The 14,873-nt window shown below is 41.7% G+C and overlaps 1 protein-coding gene across 1 annotated transcript in view; it reads left to right on the top strand.

The window, feature by feature from the left end:
• Positions 1-14,873, top strand: part of Grin3a (glutamate ionotropic receptor NMDA type subunit 3A) — a 176,918-nt gene that overhangs the window by 141,057 nt on the left and 20,988 nt on the right. The window contains exon 6 of the mRNA XM_036178669.1: positions 135-286. Coding sequence (XP_036034562.1) covers positions 135-286 — 152 coding nt within the window. The remainder of the gene's footprint in view (positions 1-134; positions 287-14,873) is intronic.

Here is a 14,873-nt window from a genome sequence, read left to right as displayed (position 1 = left end):
GGAGCCCTTTAAAGGAAATATAATACAGACTCACCATGCCCTTCTTACCAGATCTTGTGGCAATATTATACAAGTATAGTGGCCAACTCTCAGAAAAATATGAGGAACTCATGTGAGATTGCATTTTCTTCTAGGATATGGCATTGGTCTCCCTCCCAACTCTCCATTGACCTCTAATATATCTGAGCTCATCAGTCAATACAAGTCTCATGGGTTTATGGATGTGCTACATGACAAGTGGTACAAGGTGGTTCCCTGCGGAAAGAGAAGCTTTGCTGTCACTGAGGTATGGAAAGACTGCTGATAATGCTGATGCTCTCTATAGTTTTCCTTGGAGAACTAAAAGGACTTTACGTTCGTTGTGCCTCTTGATTGATATGCATTGATATCCATGGCATGTACATCACCTGGATTCATTTGAAAACTGTCCATACCTACAGTAATATTCAGTGAGACGTGTTTGTTTTCTATTTAAATTTATTTAAGTGGATAGAAATCAAACTTCTACTTCTGTTCCACAAACTGTCCTGAAAAATATGTAAGTATGGAAAAAAAGTTTCTGAATTGTAGCAAGACTATCTGGGACTAACATGAATAGTGTTTGTTTTAACCATGAATTGCTGGTTCTGGTGTACACAACATCCCTTAAAATCTAATTCAGAACATTGCTAGGTCCTCAGTGGTTAGTGTTGACTAGTAAGCCCTTTGTTGGTCTAAAACCTAGACATACCTTAACTAATAATCGTCAGATTATAGTATGATAATTTTTCAAAACTAAAAACAACCAGTACCTCTTTTAAAGTTAAGGGGCTAGTGGTGAGAGTGACTGTGTGACTGGGCTAAGGCACACAAATAGTTAAAATTTCTTCTTTCTGTTGAAATGCTGTGTCTTTGCAATGTAATTAAAAAGAAGTTTGCAAAATAAGGCACAATTCGGATGATTAAAATGGGAGACTGAAAATTGTAACCAGTGCCACAGCCCAAATACTCTACAAAGAAGAGCCAAATAAACAAGTACAAGGCCATCCTGACATTAAAAGGAGAAGAAGAAAACACATCAAAAGCCAATAATTGTTCAAATAGCTGCTATTTGGTGAGAATTCCCAGCAGAGTGCATCTCTGCCTTCCTGTTTGACATCTGCTCTTGAATATCCTGCAGGCATCTCAAGTTTTCACTTGTCACAAACCAAAGCCTTAATGCTCCCTCTTCACTCTGCTTTTCCTCCTGGGCTTTGCATCTTGGTGGTGGCACTTCTGTGCACCTAGTCATGCATTCCTCATATTGGCATGGATGCTCACTACTTCTTATGTCCATCTTTCATCCATCAACAAGCATATCCTCTATAAAATAGGTCTGAGATAGACCTGCTTATTGTAAACCCTGGTGTCATCACTCTGACCAAGCTGTCATCCCTTACCTGGCTCACTACAAAAGTCTGCTAACAGGTCTGTTTTACATTTGCCTTCCTTCAGCTGTCTTCCACATAGCAATTCATTCTTCTGTTTGACAACCATGCTCACTGGGACGAAATCTGAAATGTTGGCGTGCCCTGTGGTACCTGCCCTTGCTTTCTTCTCAACCCTTTTTCATGCCATTTTCTGGTTCATCATGGGTGTACCATGATGTTCATTTTAAAAGGAAGATAAATCCATGGCCTCCCTGACTTGGATTCCCTAAACCTGCTGTTGCCTCTTCCCCCTCAAATGTTCTTCCACACTGACATTTGCTCAGCTAATGCCTTCATAATACAAAATCCCAGCTAAGGGACTGTTCAATGGTACAGAACCTGCCTCACATGTTCAAGGCCTTTGGTTTGATCCCAGTGCTACAAAAAATAAACAGAAGAGTCAACAAGAGAATAAACTCACAGCTAGCATCTCTCTTTTCAAATCCTAACAGAGTCTGACCAATATAAAGCATACTCACTTTATTATCTCATATCATTTAATAGCATTCAGTCATAACTATTATTCTCTTAAATAAATATTGTGCTTTAATCATAATAATAATCAGAGTATTTCTAGTCCAGCTCTTCATTAAACTATAAGAGTTCCAGGGGCAAAAAAACTGCCTTATATTTTCAGTGCCTTCAAATGAAGTAGATACTCAAGAGGTCAAGTAGAGAAACTAAATAACATACCTGAAAAGAAATAATGATCAATAGCCATTCACAGAGACTGTGGCAGCATGCAGAGGTCTGTACAAGTTCAAGCCAAATGGGGTCCCTGTGCTGAAATGGGGGACCTGACACAAGTTCTCATCCCTAACCAAGAAGCTATCTCCAACTGATAACAGCTTGCAAAGAAAAATTATTTCTCTCCAAGTGTTTTTCACACTAAGTGCATAAATCACACCTTTAAGGGTAGGCTCCATGCCCAGCAGTAGATGGCCAACACGCACACACACACACACACACACACACACACACAAATCAGTGATATTTTTGTAGATATTTTTGCCTCATATTGCTTTGTTTGGGCACTTTTTATCTTACTGGTCTTTTGCTTGTATATCATAGTTTCCAATTTTGTGTTTTTATGCTGTGTGTGTTGTGCTTTTTATTGTTATTATTATTATCATCATCATCATTAACTGCTTTTTGCCTATTTGTTTTCTAAAGAGAGAGAGAAAGATGGCATGGAGTTGGATGGCTGGGAAGGTGGGGAAGATATAGCAGGAAATAGGGGAAGGGAAACTGATCAGAAAATGTTGTATGAAAAAATATTTTCAGTTAAAAAAAGAAACTAGATTCTAAGCATGGATGAAGGCAAGAAACTAAATCAAGATGGATATTGGTAGTGCACTGGGTTGAACAGCATTCCACAAATTCATGTCTACCCAGAACTTAAGGCTTTGACTATATAAAGTCATTGAAAGAGTAATTAAGATGAGGGAGGCCATACTGGGCTCTCACCCCAATGACTGGTATCATTACAAGGAGGCAAAGTGCACAGGCTCACAGGAGAAGAAGTCTATATAACAACAGAGGCAGAGGTTTGGGGATACAGACACAAGCCAATAAGGAAAGAAGCATGCGAAAATTTCTTCCTCAGAGACAACCCCTGGCACCTGCACTTCAGACTTTTGGGGGACTTCCTAAACTATGAGAGGATACATTCCTGTTGTTTTAAGACATCCAATTCATGTTCATCTGCACCGTATTCCTGAAGCATTAATATAGACATGTAATACATGATAAGAGACAGAGAATAGATAGATGGTAGGTACAATGATAGATAATCAAAGACAAGGAGATTTAAAAAAAAAAAAAAAAAAAAAAAACCTCCAACTAGAAGCTGAGGTAGACACTCAAGCCCTCAGTGAGATCAACCATGATCTTCCTGGGAGACATGATGAAAATAAATACAAGATGGGCTGAAGCCAGACATAAGGGTACATACCTGTAATCACAGAGCTGGGAACATTAAGGCAAGAGGATAACAAGTTCAAGATCAGTTTGGACTATATGGCAAGACTTTGCCTGGGGTCAGGGGATAGAGGAGGTGGTAGCACTGGGAAGCTTTATCATCAGAAAAAGGAAGTCTGATTTTAAATTTTTAATATAATTCTTCTTTTCAAAAATGACAGTATCAGAGTTAACAGTGTTTTCGAGATGAAAACCTATTTCTTGTCTGGGTAACTGATGGCATTTTATCTCTGTTGGTGAGTATTAACGTAGCTTTTCCTAAAGGAAGTAAGCCTGGGCTTATATCAGTCAGTGAATTTAGCCAAGAAAGAAAGTCAGTTGCTTGCATTGAGCTAAGTAACAATAACTTGGAGTTCTCTGTCATGTCTGTTGCCGACTTAAATCAAAATCTTCAAGTGATTCAAATTTGACAGGAAGGTATGAGCCCTAAGGAGACTCTGAGCCATATTTACCAGCCAGAATTACTGAATAAATGTCATCCTGGCCACATGCACACATCCATGCTACCACCACTTCAGAGGGTCATCAGACAAACCAAGCTTCTTGTTACACATGGCTCTGCAGCCTCAGAACTTGGTCCCACTTGAGCACGGTTTTGAAAACTGAGTCAAATAAATACTCAAAAAATACTCCCCAAATGTTTTATGCTTTGAACACACCTAGCACAGAGCATGATGTATCTGAAACTACGTATTTCTGGGTTCAGATGCCGATTCTGTCAAGTAGAGCTGGTTAACTGCTCTTGCATCTGGGTGTCTCCATCTGCAAAAAGCTGTGATAAAACGTGCCATTTTTTTCCTGAGAATGAAAGGTCATTTGTGGAACCATCTACCAAAAATCTGGTACAGTAAGTGGTAAATAACAGAAATACTATTTCTTCTTTCTCTAGTCAGAGGAAATGTCTGATTACTCATAGAAAAACATTCGAAGAGACCCACAATTAAATTGCTTAATAATTTGTTGCTAAAAATTTTCATCTGCTTGTGTGTAAACCAATTATTGGTGAGATAATGTGATCACTATAATGGATTAGACCAATAAGAACTCTGGGACCAGTAATGATGAAACCTACCTTACAGCACATAGAGAAGGATAAGGACCTTGAAATAGGGAAGGCAGCAGAATGCATGTACAACAGAGGCCAACAGCCCCCTCTACAAACACCCTAGAGACCCTGGGAAGTTACCACTATGAAATATTTAAATCTTTCAATCTGTACAGGCTCTGCCAAAGTGGCCCCAGCTTCTCTTAACATCTTCCTGAAATATAAATGTCTACTATTCTGTATGGTGTAAGTAGTTTAGAGGCATCCTAGATTTGAACCCCAAGTTCTACTAGCTGTGAAATATAGGACATACTCCTTGACCACTCTGAGCCTCCTCTTCTGTAAACTGACTAAAAGCAACACATACCTCATAGATTATAGTAAAATCAAGTCAATTGGGGCCTCTAAAATACTAAGCAGGGGTTAGAGAGAGGGCTTGGGGGTTAATAGCATTTGCTGCTTTTCCAGCAGACCTGGATTCAGTTCTCAGCACCCACATGGTGTCTTATAACCATCCAACTCCAATTCCAGGGAATCTGATGCTCTCTTCTGACCTCCAAAGGCACCAGACATGCATGTGGTGCACAAGCATACATGCAGGCCAAACACTCATATACATAAAATAAATGAATCTAAAAAGAAAATGAAAATACTGAGAGTATATCCAGACATAATAATAAAGAGTATGAGTTTTTACCATAAGTGTTCCAGGTGTATATAGATTTGTCAACATTTTCAAAGTAATAGTATATAAAAAGACAGACCAGAAAATAAGCATAAACATATAGATATACATAAATAGATTGCAAAATACACCAACTCTTCGTAAACAAAAAGTATTTTTATTTTTTTCTACACATATTTGTTTACTTTGCTGTGTGCATGTATGTGTGTACATGAGTTTGCATGCATGCACAGCCATCATGCATGGCAGGGTGTGTGTAGAGGTCAAAGACTAACTTGCTAGAGTCTGTTCTCTTGTTCCACGCTATGAGTTCCAGTGATAGAACACAGGTTGTCAGGCTTGACAACAGTACTTCTTACCTACTGAGTCATCTCAACAGCTCTTAATGAAGATTTTTAACAAGCCAGATTCGGGGAAAGGCTTTTAGAAACCTTTGGTGTAGTGAGCTGGAAGGGTGGGAGTAGAGGCCTTTCTTAGATCAAGTTGTGTTTGTTAAGACAGTCTGGGCTCATTTCCCAGGTTGGTTGAATTTGGAAGATTTGGAAGATTCCTTCTCAGAAGTAGAAATGAAAAGAATGGAGGAAAGATGTGCCCTTAACTGGGCCTTTGGACATAGAAGGAAAAAGATAATTCTACTAGCATCTGTATTTAGAGAGAGAAGGCAAAGTCAGTGAACATGCATAGCACTATCATTCTTTCTAACACAGTGGTTCTCAACTTTCCTAATGCTGTGGCCTTTTAATACAGTTCCTTAAGTTGTGGTGACCCCAACCATAAAATTATTTTCGTTGATACTTCATAACTGTAATTTTGCTTCTGTTATGAGAACCACTGTTCTAAGGGATGATGATGGTCTACACTATGAAATATCCTTGTTTATGCAATCACAAACAATTCTATAAGATGTTCACCATATGAAATTAAATAGTGATGCATTCCACTCCTGGACATAGACTGGCATATTTGTCTTGAAGAACCTAAAACGGGACCTTACAATCACCCTTACACAACCTACTACGTAACCAAAAGCAACCAGTCCTGCGTTCATCAGCTGCACTAGTTCTCTTCTGAAAAGGCTCCCTGTTTTCTTTGTTCACTACACCTATACACAGTTCTCCACCTCTTGTGTTTGCATTTGTAATGTTTTTCCAGAAAAAAAAAAAAAATCTGTAGAAGAAAAGTGGCTATTAGCACTTCTCTTACCTACTCTTCTCATCGAATGCCCTGCACCGTAACATTGTGTTTGCACAGAGAAACAAGGATCTTAGGAAAGTCACTTTGTCCAGATCCCTCAACTTCATCTCTGTGTGGTTCCTGTGAGTCACAAATGGGAGGGTGCTTTAATGAACTTCTCCCTTCCCTGTCTTCCTCCACCATCCCAGGAGAGGGACACGGGACATAACATCACAGAAGCAGCTGTGCTTTTGACTGCACCTTTCCAAAAGGTGCTCTTGACCTTGGAAGAAAACATTCCTCAGTTTGCTTCTGACCTCACACTCTATTGTTTCAACTATAGTTCCAGTCAATGTCTGTTCCCACAAAGTAATTAAACACCTTCTTTCAACCTGAAAAATGTCTGAGTTAGGACAATGATTTATGTGGTCACCTGGTAGGAAATCGTGAAGGATACTTTTGGTCCTCTGTTTCTGGCAGGTGGATATTCACACTTGGCCGAAAGTAGGAACCTTGATCTATTCACCTCCCGTCTCTTCACAAACCTAACGCTGTTGAGCTACAGTTTCTCTGGAAGATAAATTCTTTTAAAAAAAAAATCAAGGTTTTATCTATTCCCTAGAATTGCCCAGGATGTTGCAAGTCTGACTCTGCAGATCAGACTCTGACAACTTCCAGAGAGGAATTTTAAATTGACCTCAGATGTGTCCCCACAGTCATCACGGGCCCACTGTGTTCTGCCACAGTGGACCCATTGCTGATCAGTTCTGCTGGGGAAAACATATGGCAGGGTATAAATTCCCTTCATTTTCCTTTGACTCAGCAGAAAAATACAATATTTTAAGTCCCAGAGTGAATTTAGGAACTCCAGGGCAACAGAAATATGAAACCTGTTTTTACAAACCAGGGAAGGAAGGCAGGGATAACAGTTTAACAAGCTCCCCAAATTCAGCAAGGCATTATTCAGATAGCTGACGAGGCCTCTCTTTGCCAGTCTCCTTTAAACAATGTTTTGAATAATTGCACCTTTTAACTAAAAGAGGCTGAAAGGACAAGGAAATAGTGGTCTTAGCAGAGAGCAAAAAGCCTCCTCAGAGACAGAGGGGAGTTTTAAGATAAAAACTGTTCGAGACCATATTGTTTAAAGAAGTCAGCACAACTCCAAGATTGGGTAAAGAGATGCCACCATTACCATTCCCAGGATGTAGGGCGAAAATGGGGAGGGCCATTTTCAGAACTAAGGCATGTAATGAGATTAGATTTTCTTAGAAATTGCCCATTTGGTTGTGGCATTTGATATAAATTTGGTGGAGAGCTTGCCAACATGCCCAAGTCCCTAGGTTAATCACCAGTACAACAAAGAAGAATGGGGAGAAGATAGTCATTTAGTTAGAGGCTTAGCCATCCCCTAGCCTCACTTTAAGAGAGCTGGGGAACAAATGTCCTTTCTCTGTCTCCACCCACTCTCAGATCTTATTCCTCTGTCTTGGGGTAAGGAGCCTGTCTATGTGGTCCCTTAAAGTCAATTCCCAGGACACAAAGAGGATGAAGAAAGGTGTAAATAAATTTGGAAGAGAAAAGCCCATCTAGCACTTCCCTTTGTGGCAGAAACGAAAGAGATAGGGCCAGTGAAACATCCCTGGCCTGGTCCTCTGAGCTAAGGCCAGAGATGTAACCATCCTCAGTCAGGAAGGAGGGAGAAGGACAAGCTGAAGTTCACTGGAGATCACCTGGTTCTACTGTCATGGTGAGGATGCAGCTGTAAATGCCTGGGAAGTCCACTTGACCTACCCAGAGCTTCAGGCTGATGTTTATCTTGTTGGCACACGGGCTTCTGGACTGAATACAAGGGTTGCTACTGAGGACTAACAGAAAGAGAAGATATCAAGCAAGGGGCTCAATATTGTACAGAAAGTTCTATCCTGGGATTGGGGGAAATAATGTATTTAAAAACATTACAAAAGTAAGTTATTAAACTTCTCAGTGTATCTTTTTCAATTCATTTATTTTTCTTTTAGTATTTAAATTGTTTTTATACAATGCATTTTGATCATGTTTTCCCTGCCCCCCACTTCCTCCCAGTTCCTCCCCACTACCTATCCCTCCAACTTCCCGTTATGAAGCTCAGTATTCACCTGGACTTTCTGCCCATTCCTGAACTTACCCTTGTCTTTCAGGTCACCTCTTCCTGACCACTAGCCCTAACTAGCTTTTCATCTTTCATCACCTACCCTATCCTTGGCCTTCCCAAGCGGTGAACACTGTCCCCTACTGAGTGGGTCTTCAAAGCAGAATGAAGGGAGAGTCTGTCAAGCTCATTGTGAGGCAATTTTAAAAGCTGAACTTTAAATGGCTTATTATTTAGGAGCACTGTATGGGTAGATACAGAAGTAAAAGTAACCATGGCAGTGAAATAGCCACATCAGAAAAAGCACATTCAGATGTCACAAACACAAATTATCTACCTCTCTGAGTTACTTCCCTTTGAAAATGGAGGTGTCATTTTGTGTTTCTGGCTTGGAACAAAGAGATAGTATACATGAGCTTCTTGACACTTGGGTGCTGAATATGGACAGCGTTTTTCAGATTTCTCCGGATTCTGCTATGAGGCAATTATGTGACACCTGCAGATCTCTTAAGTTCTCTGAACAGGTTTCCTTGTCTTAAAGATCCCGGTAGCATGTCCAGCAAAGAAAGCAGTGGTTTCCAAGGAGAACTGTTAGAGGAATCCTGACCTAACCAGCTAAAGATTGGGGAACCTGGAACACAGAGAGGATATCTGTCCTCCAGTCTGCCCTTCCCATTCATGAGCCAGACTGACTCCCCAAAGTCACCAAACTACACATCTGTCTATGCTAATAAATGCTCAAATATTAGTATTTGTTCACTGAGATAAACAAAACAAAGGTCAAGCTTTCCCACAGTAGATCCATTTTCCTTCTGTCAGTTTTTAGAGAGAGAAAGGTTACTCAATGCCATGGTTTGAGTGTGAAGTGTCCCCATGGGCTCTTAGGTTTCTACACTGAGTCTCCAGCTGGTGGAACTATTTTGGAAAGTTGTAAAACCTTGAAGAGGTAGCGTCTTTCTGGAAGAAGCCAGCTACTAGGAATAGGCCTTGAGGTTTTGGGGCTCTGGCTCCACTTTCAGTCTGCCTCTCCTTCCTGACTACACATGCAATGGGAACACCTGCCTCTGTCCCCAGCCACCATGCCTTCTCCACCATAATGGACTGCATCTCTCCAACTGTGAGGCAAAACAAACCCTTTCTCCACTAAGCAGCTTCTTGTCTGGCACTTGATCCTAGCAGTGAATAAGGAACCATTACAGCCAACCATACAGTGAAAGTCACATCGAGAAGTTTCCATGCCAGCTCCCAGCAGTCAATCTTTAATATATTAACAGCTCAAAAGCAGTGGTCAAGACAGTGGCAGGGAGAGGATTTTAGTGCAGCATTTCTGCTCTTGACAGGGAGGGCACATCTCAGCACTCTTCTGTCCCTCTCCCCTCTACCCTCTCCCATTTCAATTTAAAGTATCTGTCTGGTATTCAACCTACTGAAAGTTACAGTGAGGCCAAGAGTTAAGGACTGTAGGTAGCTTTAAACTGAAAACTCATATATGTAGGGAACCACTTTGACAGCTGAATACGTCCCTTGGAATAGCCTAAGTAATTAAGTGTAATATTTAAGCCAAGCATAAGGTTGGGGGAACCTATCCAGGTAGCACATTCTGGATTCCCAAAGAAGCACAAAGCTGTACTTGTGTTCTTTCATATAATGTGAAGTTGAATAGGGCATGAAGAAGCAATCTGAGAAATGCCTCACCTCCATCTAGTTGACTTCGGGAACAAACATAGACATTCACTCACGCATCCGCTAGTCCATCTTTCCATCTGCACACACACACACACACACACACACACACACACACACACACACACACACATGTTGAACCCATATGTACCAAGCCCTGTCGATCCAGACAGTAGAGAAATGAATACAGAGCTCACAGGCAGAGAGAGATATCATGAACCAATTCCTTGTGCTACATTTCCTCAAGGACAGAGGAAGACAGGAGGAAACAATGACAGAAACAATGTTAGGACTCACAGTCCAAGAAAGAATCAAAGCTGGTGCCTCAAAGGAGGTGATAACTATAGAGATTAAAAAAAAAAAAAAAAAAAAAAAAAACCTGCCCAGGCAAGGTGGAAGTGAGGCATTAGAGGCACGAAATAATAAGTACTGCAAAGCATACCTGCCCCTAAAACGTCACCCAATTATGCATGCCTCAGGGATTCTAAAACTGCAGGAGCATTCTTTCCCCCATCCACGTGGTAGATAAACACAGCTAAACTCACAAGCAAATTATAGGCCTTTACCTTTTCCTGTATTCCTCTTTGTGGAGTCCTTATTACCTCCTTATGGCAGGAACATTGTTCTAGGCTTCATACAGAGCACAGTCTAGTATAACAAAGAACTTAGCTCTAAAGGAGCATCAGGGTGGACTCCCAGCTCACCAATGTGTGTTTATGTAAGCCAGACAGCTTCTAATATTTCAGATCTAGAAGCCATCAAGATTTCTCAGTGGGTTTCAGCACTTGTTGCTGTATGAACTGAGGGTTTCGGCACCAGATGTATAAACTGAGGACATGACTACTCCAAGGTATGTTGAGGGGAGGGGAAGGTTTTAATTGTAGCTATGCGGGAGAGTATAGCCAGAGCCATCTGAAAGAGTCCAGAGCAGAGAGAGAAAATAGTAAACTGAACATGGCTAGCAGACTGAACCGGGCCATGAGGAGAGAGAGAGAGAGAGAGAGAGAGAGAGAGAGAGAGAGAGAGAGAGAGAGAGAGAGAGAGAGAGAGAGAGAGAGAGAGAGAGAGAGAGAAAGGAGGCAACCAAAAGATGGAGAGAGGCAAGAAAAAGGGGCCCAAGAGAGGAAGACAAAACAGAATGCATGGCTGAAATGGCAGGATTATATGAAAATAGGAAGCTGGGGAAGGGAAGGAAGCCTGTGAGCTGGAGAAGTTTAGGGTAGGGAGTGAGAAGAGCTGACAAGAGCCACAGGCAGTTGTGGTACTGAGCTAGCCTGGAGGCCAGCATGCATTTTGTTATGCAAACCAGGATCACAGATAGCCACTTTTCCCTAGGTGCTTGTAGACCTTACAGCAGCCAAGCCTGATGACCTGAGTTCTATCCCTGGACCACATGAGTTGTTCTGTGACCTCCACATGTATGCTTTGGTATGAGTGCACTTTACATGCACAGCCACAGACAGATAGATAGATAGATAGATAGATAGATAGATAGATAGATAGATAGATAGATAAGTAGATTCAATAAAGATTAAAACTTCAGATCTTCCCCCTTCAAAGCCAAGGATATAATGATAGTAACTGCCTCAAAGTTGAAGTTCATTTAATGAAACTGTTAGTGGAAAGGTCTGGTCTAACCATGTTCTTTCTCTTTCTCTGTGTAAGATCTATCTATGTCCAAGGTAAGCATGCTGGAACAGGCCCATAATCCCAGCAATCAGGAACTGAGTCAGAGGTACCATGAGGTTGAAGCCAGTCTAGGCTACACAGGAAGAGCCTGTCTACCAGTAAAAAATTAAAAATGAAAAAATAAAATAACAAATACTAAAACTGAAAATAAAAACCACCAAACTATGTGCAAAGAAGAACAACTTGGTAAATAACAAACTAGTTCCCATAAGGCATTGCATTTGTCTTATCCTAACTCCTGGAATCATTTGTACCCACCTCCGAAAACAGAGATGCATCTGTGACCAGCATCTTACAGTTCCAGGCTGACTAGCCATTTGAGGACTTTTGGATGGCTGGGAGAGAAATCCCTGATTCTGAATGACACTGAACTTGGCCCCCGGTGCTGATGGAACTAGCTTTTAGAGTATGGTGGTGGTGTTTGTTTTCCTTTCTGCCAACTCTGCATCTCCAGTTCTATGGGCAAATATGAAGAAGGATTACACAAGCCGTTAGGTAGCACTTAAAACATTTAGAAAAAACAGCAACAACAGCTACGTCTACACTGCTCTAGGTGCAGGTCCTCAGCCCACAATTCGAGCTTTGCTTCCCCCTCAACCCACATCAGCAGAAAATCAGGTCTGCTTGTCTGTTGCTTTCTGGTTTGTGTAGTTTGAATTCTGCTACAAGGAAAGGCAACCCAGCCAGCACCCCCTTCACCTGTAGTAATGAGCAAATAAACAGATCTTGTGGGATAAGGGTCTCCTCTTTTGCATTCCAGAGAGGCTCAGACATAAATCACATCCAAGACCACATACTGTTAGTAGTTCCTGCTTTTCTCCTAAATTCCTCGAACTAATGAATATTTATGAAACGTCATTTACTATGCAACTAGAAGGCCTGAGCAGTGCTCAAGCTGATTAGAGCTGTTGTGAGAGACAGGTTTCTTTCCGTTTTCTCAGATTTCCATGCGCTGCAGCCTATGGGGCATCTCATGAATTAGGACTCTTCCCATTCCTGCCTCCAGGCTCTGGAGATTCCAGTTTAAAGAAAACAAGGAATGGAAATGGGGAGTGAGCGCCATCTAGTGGCTATAAAGTGAGGTGCTGCAAAATAGAAAAACCACACTTGCCTCTCAGAGATGCATAAATCGCATGGACTACTGAGAGAATCGGTCAGCCTGTTAGATTCTAAGGACACTTCTTTCCCATGTGAGCAGTTGGAGTATGTGGAATTTGTGGGACATATTAGACAAGGAAACAGCATCTTGGGGAGCCCCGGAGCCCTTAAAGGAATGTCTGCCTGCAACATCTAAGCATACTGTCAGTCAAGGAGGCCAGGAATTCCCATTTAGAGCGTCATCATTGCTTCCTACCTCTGTCATTACAAAAAAATGGACTTCTGGCTTAGTGCTGTAGAGTTTACTGTTTTCTTCAAGAGGATGTTGCCTTCCTGATGGCTTAACCACAGTGCATCAGAATGTGATCTGGATTGTACATAGGATACAAACCAGTGTATTAAAAGTGTCTTGATATTTAGTCACACTATAGTCAGATGGGCCCCAAACACAGCGTGACTAGTATCCTTATGACAAGGCAACTACCACATGAAACAGGCTCACAGGGAGAGTGGCATGTGGTGAAGGTGAGATTGGGTTTAAGCAGATGCAAGTCAAACAAGTCAGCTTTCCATTACTGTAACAACATCGCTGAGATGATCATCTTGTTAAAGGAAAAACTTCACTTGAACTTACAGTTTGGGAGTTTTCGGTCCATCATAGGTTAGCCCTGTTGCTTTGGGGTCTGTGGTAAGGTGGCACATTGTGATGGAGAACGTGTCTGTTTGGGATTCAAGTAGGACAGACAGAGACTGGGATCTCACTATCCTCTTTAAGAGCGAGACTGGCAGCAATAGTGGAAAGGATGCCTGAACTGGCCATCGCCTGTAATCAGATTGGTGACCACCCTAACTGTCATCAGAGAGCCTTCATGCGGTAACTGATGGAGACAAATGCAGAGATCCACAGCCCACTGGGCCAAGCTCCCAGAAGCCTGTTAAGAGGGGGAGGAAAGATTGTCCAAGGCAGGGGGGAGAGGGTCAAGATCATCACAAGGGAACCCACAGAAACAACTTACCTGAGCTCATAAGAGCTGACAGACTCTGGACCAACAGCTAGGAAGTCTATATGGGACTTGACCTAGGCCCTCTACATATGTGTGACAGTTGTGTAGCTTGGTCTGTTTGTGGGACTCTTAGCAGTGGGATCAGAGCCTGCCCCTAATGCTTGAACTGGCTTTTAGGAACCTATTCTTCATACTTGGTCGCCTCACCCAGCCTTACTACAAGGGAGGAGCTTAGTCCTACCTCAACTTGATGTGCCATGCTTTATTGACACCCACGGGGGGCCTGATCCTTTCTGAACAGAAACAGAGGAGGAGTAGGGGTGGCAGAGGGGATGCAGTTGGGGGGGGGAAGAACAGCAAGAGTGGAGAGAGGGGGAACTGAAGTCAGGATGTAAAATAAATAAACATTTTAATTAATAAAAAAAACTTCATCTAATAAAAAAGAGCAAGACTGGGATCTCACTACTCCCTTTAAGAGTATAGCCCTCAATGAACAGAAGGTCTTCCACTGGGCCCTACTTCTGGAAGTTTCTACTGTGTCTCAGTAGTGGGACCTCTGGAGTACAGTTAAGATCCCCTGAAAACCAATACTGGAACCAAGAAATACCAAGCCACCAGGAACAAGGGGAAGGCAGAGAATAAACTGCAGGTTCCCAAGGGAGCATGATCCTTCCAGTTTCTTTATTTGGGATTCCAGGCTCCAGCACTGAAGGGCCACCCACCTAAAGGTACCTGGATGTTGGGACATCTACAGCTGTGATATTTGTCTACCTTGTGTCTAGAAAGATTGAATATTTCTTGCAGAAATAAAAGCCTCTGTTTACTTCCAGAAAAAAAAAAAATGACTTCGCTCCTTTGATGGTATCTTTCACTTCATATCTTCTCTTTCAATTTGTCACAATTCTCTTGGGCTTTAATTCACTTAAGAGTCTATAATCAT

The sequence above is a fragment of the Onychomys torridus genome, chromosome 2 (genome assembly GCF_903995425.1).
Source record: "Onychomys torridus chromosome 2, mOncTor1.1, whole genome shotgun sequence".
NCBI classification, from domain to species: domain Eukaryota; kingdom Metazoa; phylum Chordata; class Mammalia; order Rodentia; family Cricetidae; genus Onychomys; species Onychomys torridus.
Note: the sequence above shows the minus strand (reverse complement) of the source record. Positions and strands in the feature narration are given on the sequence as shown.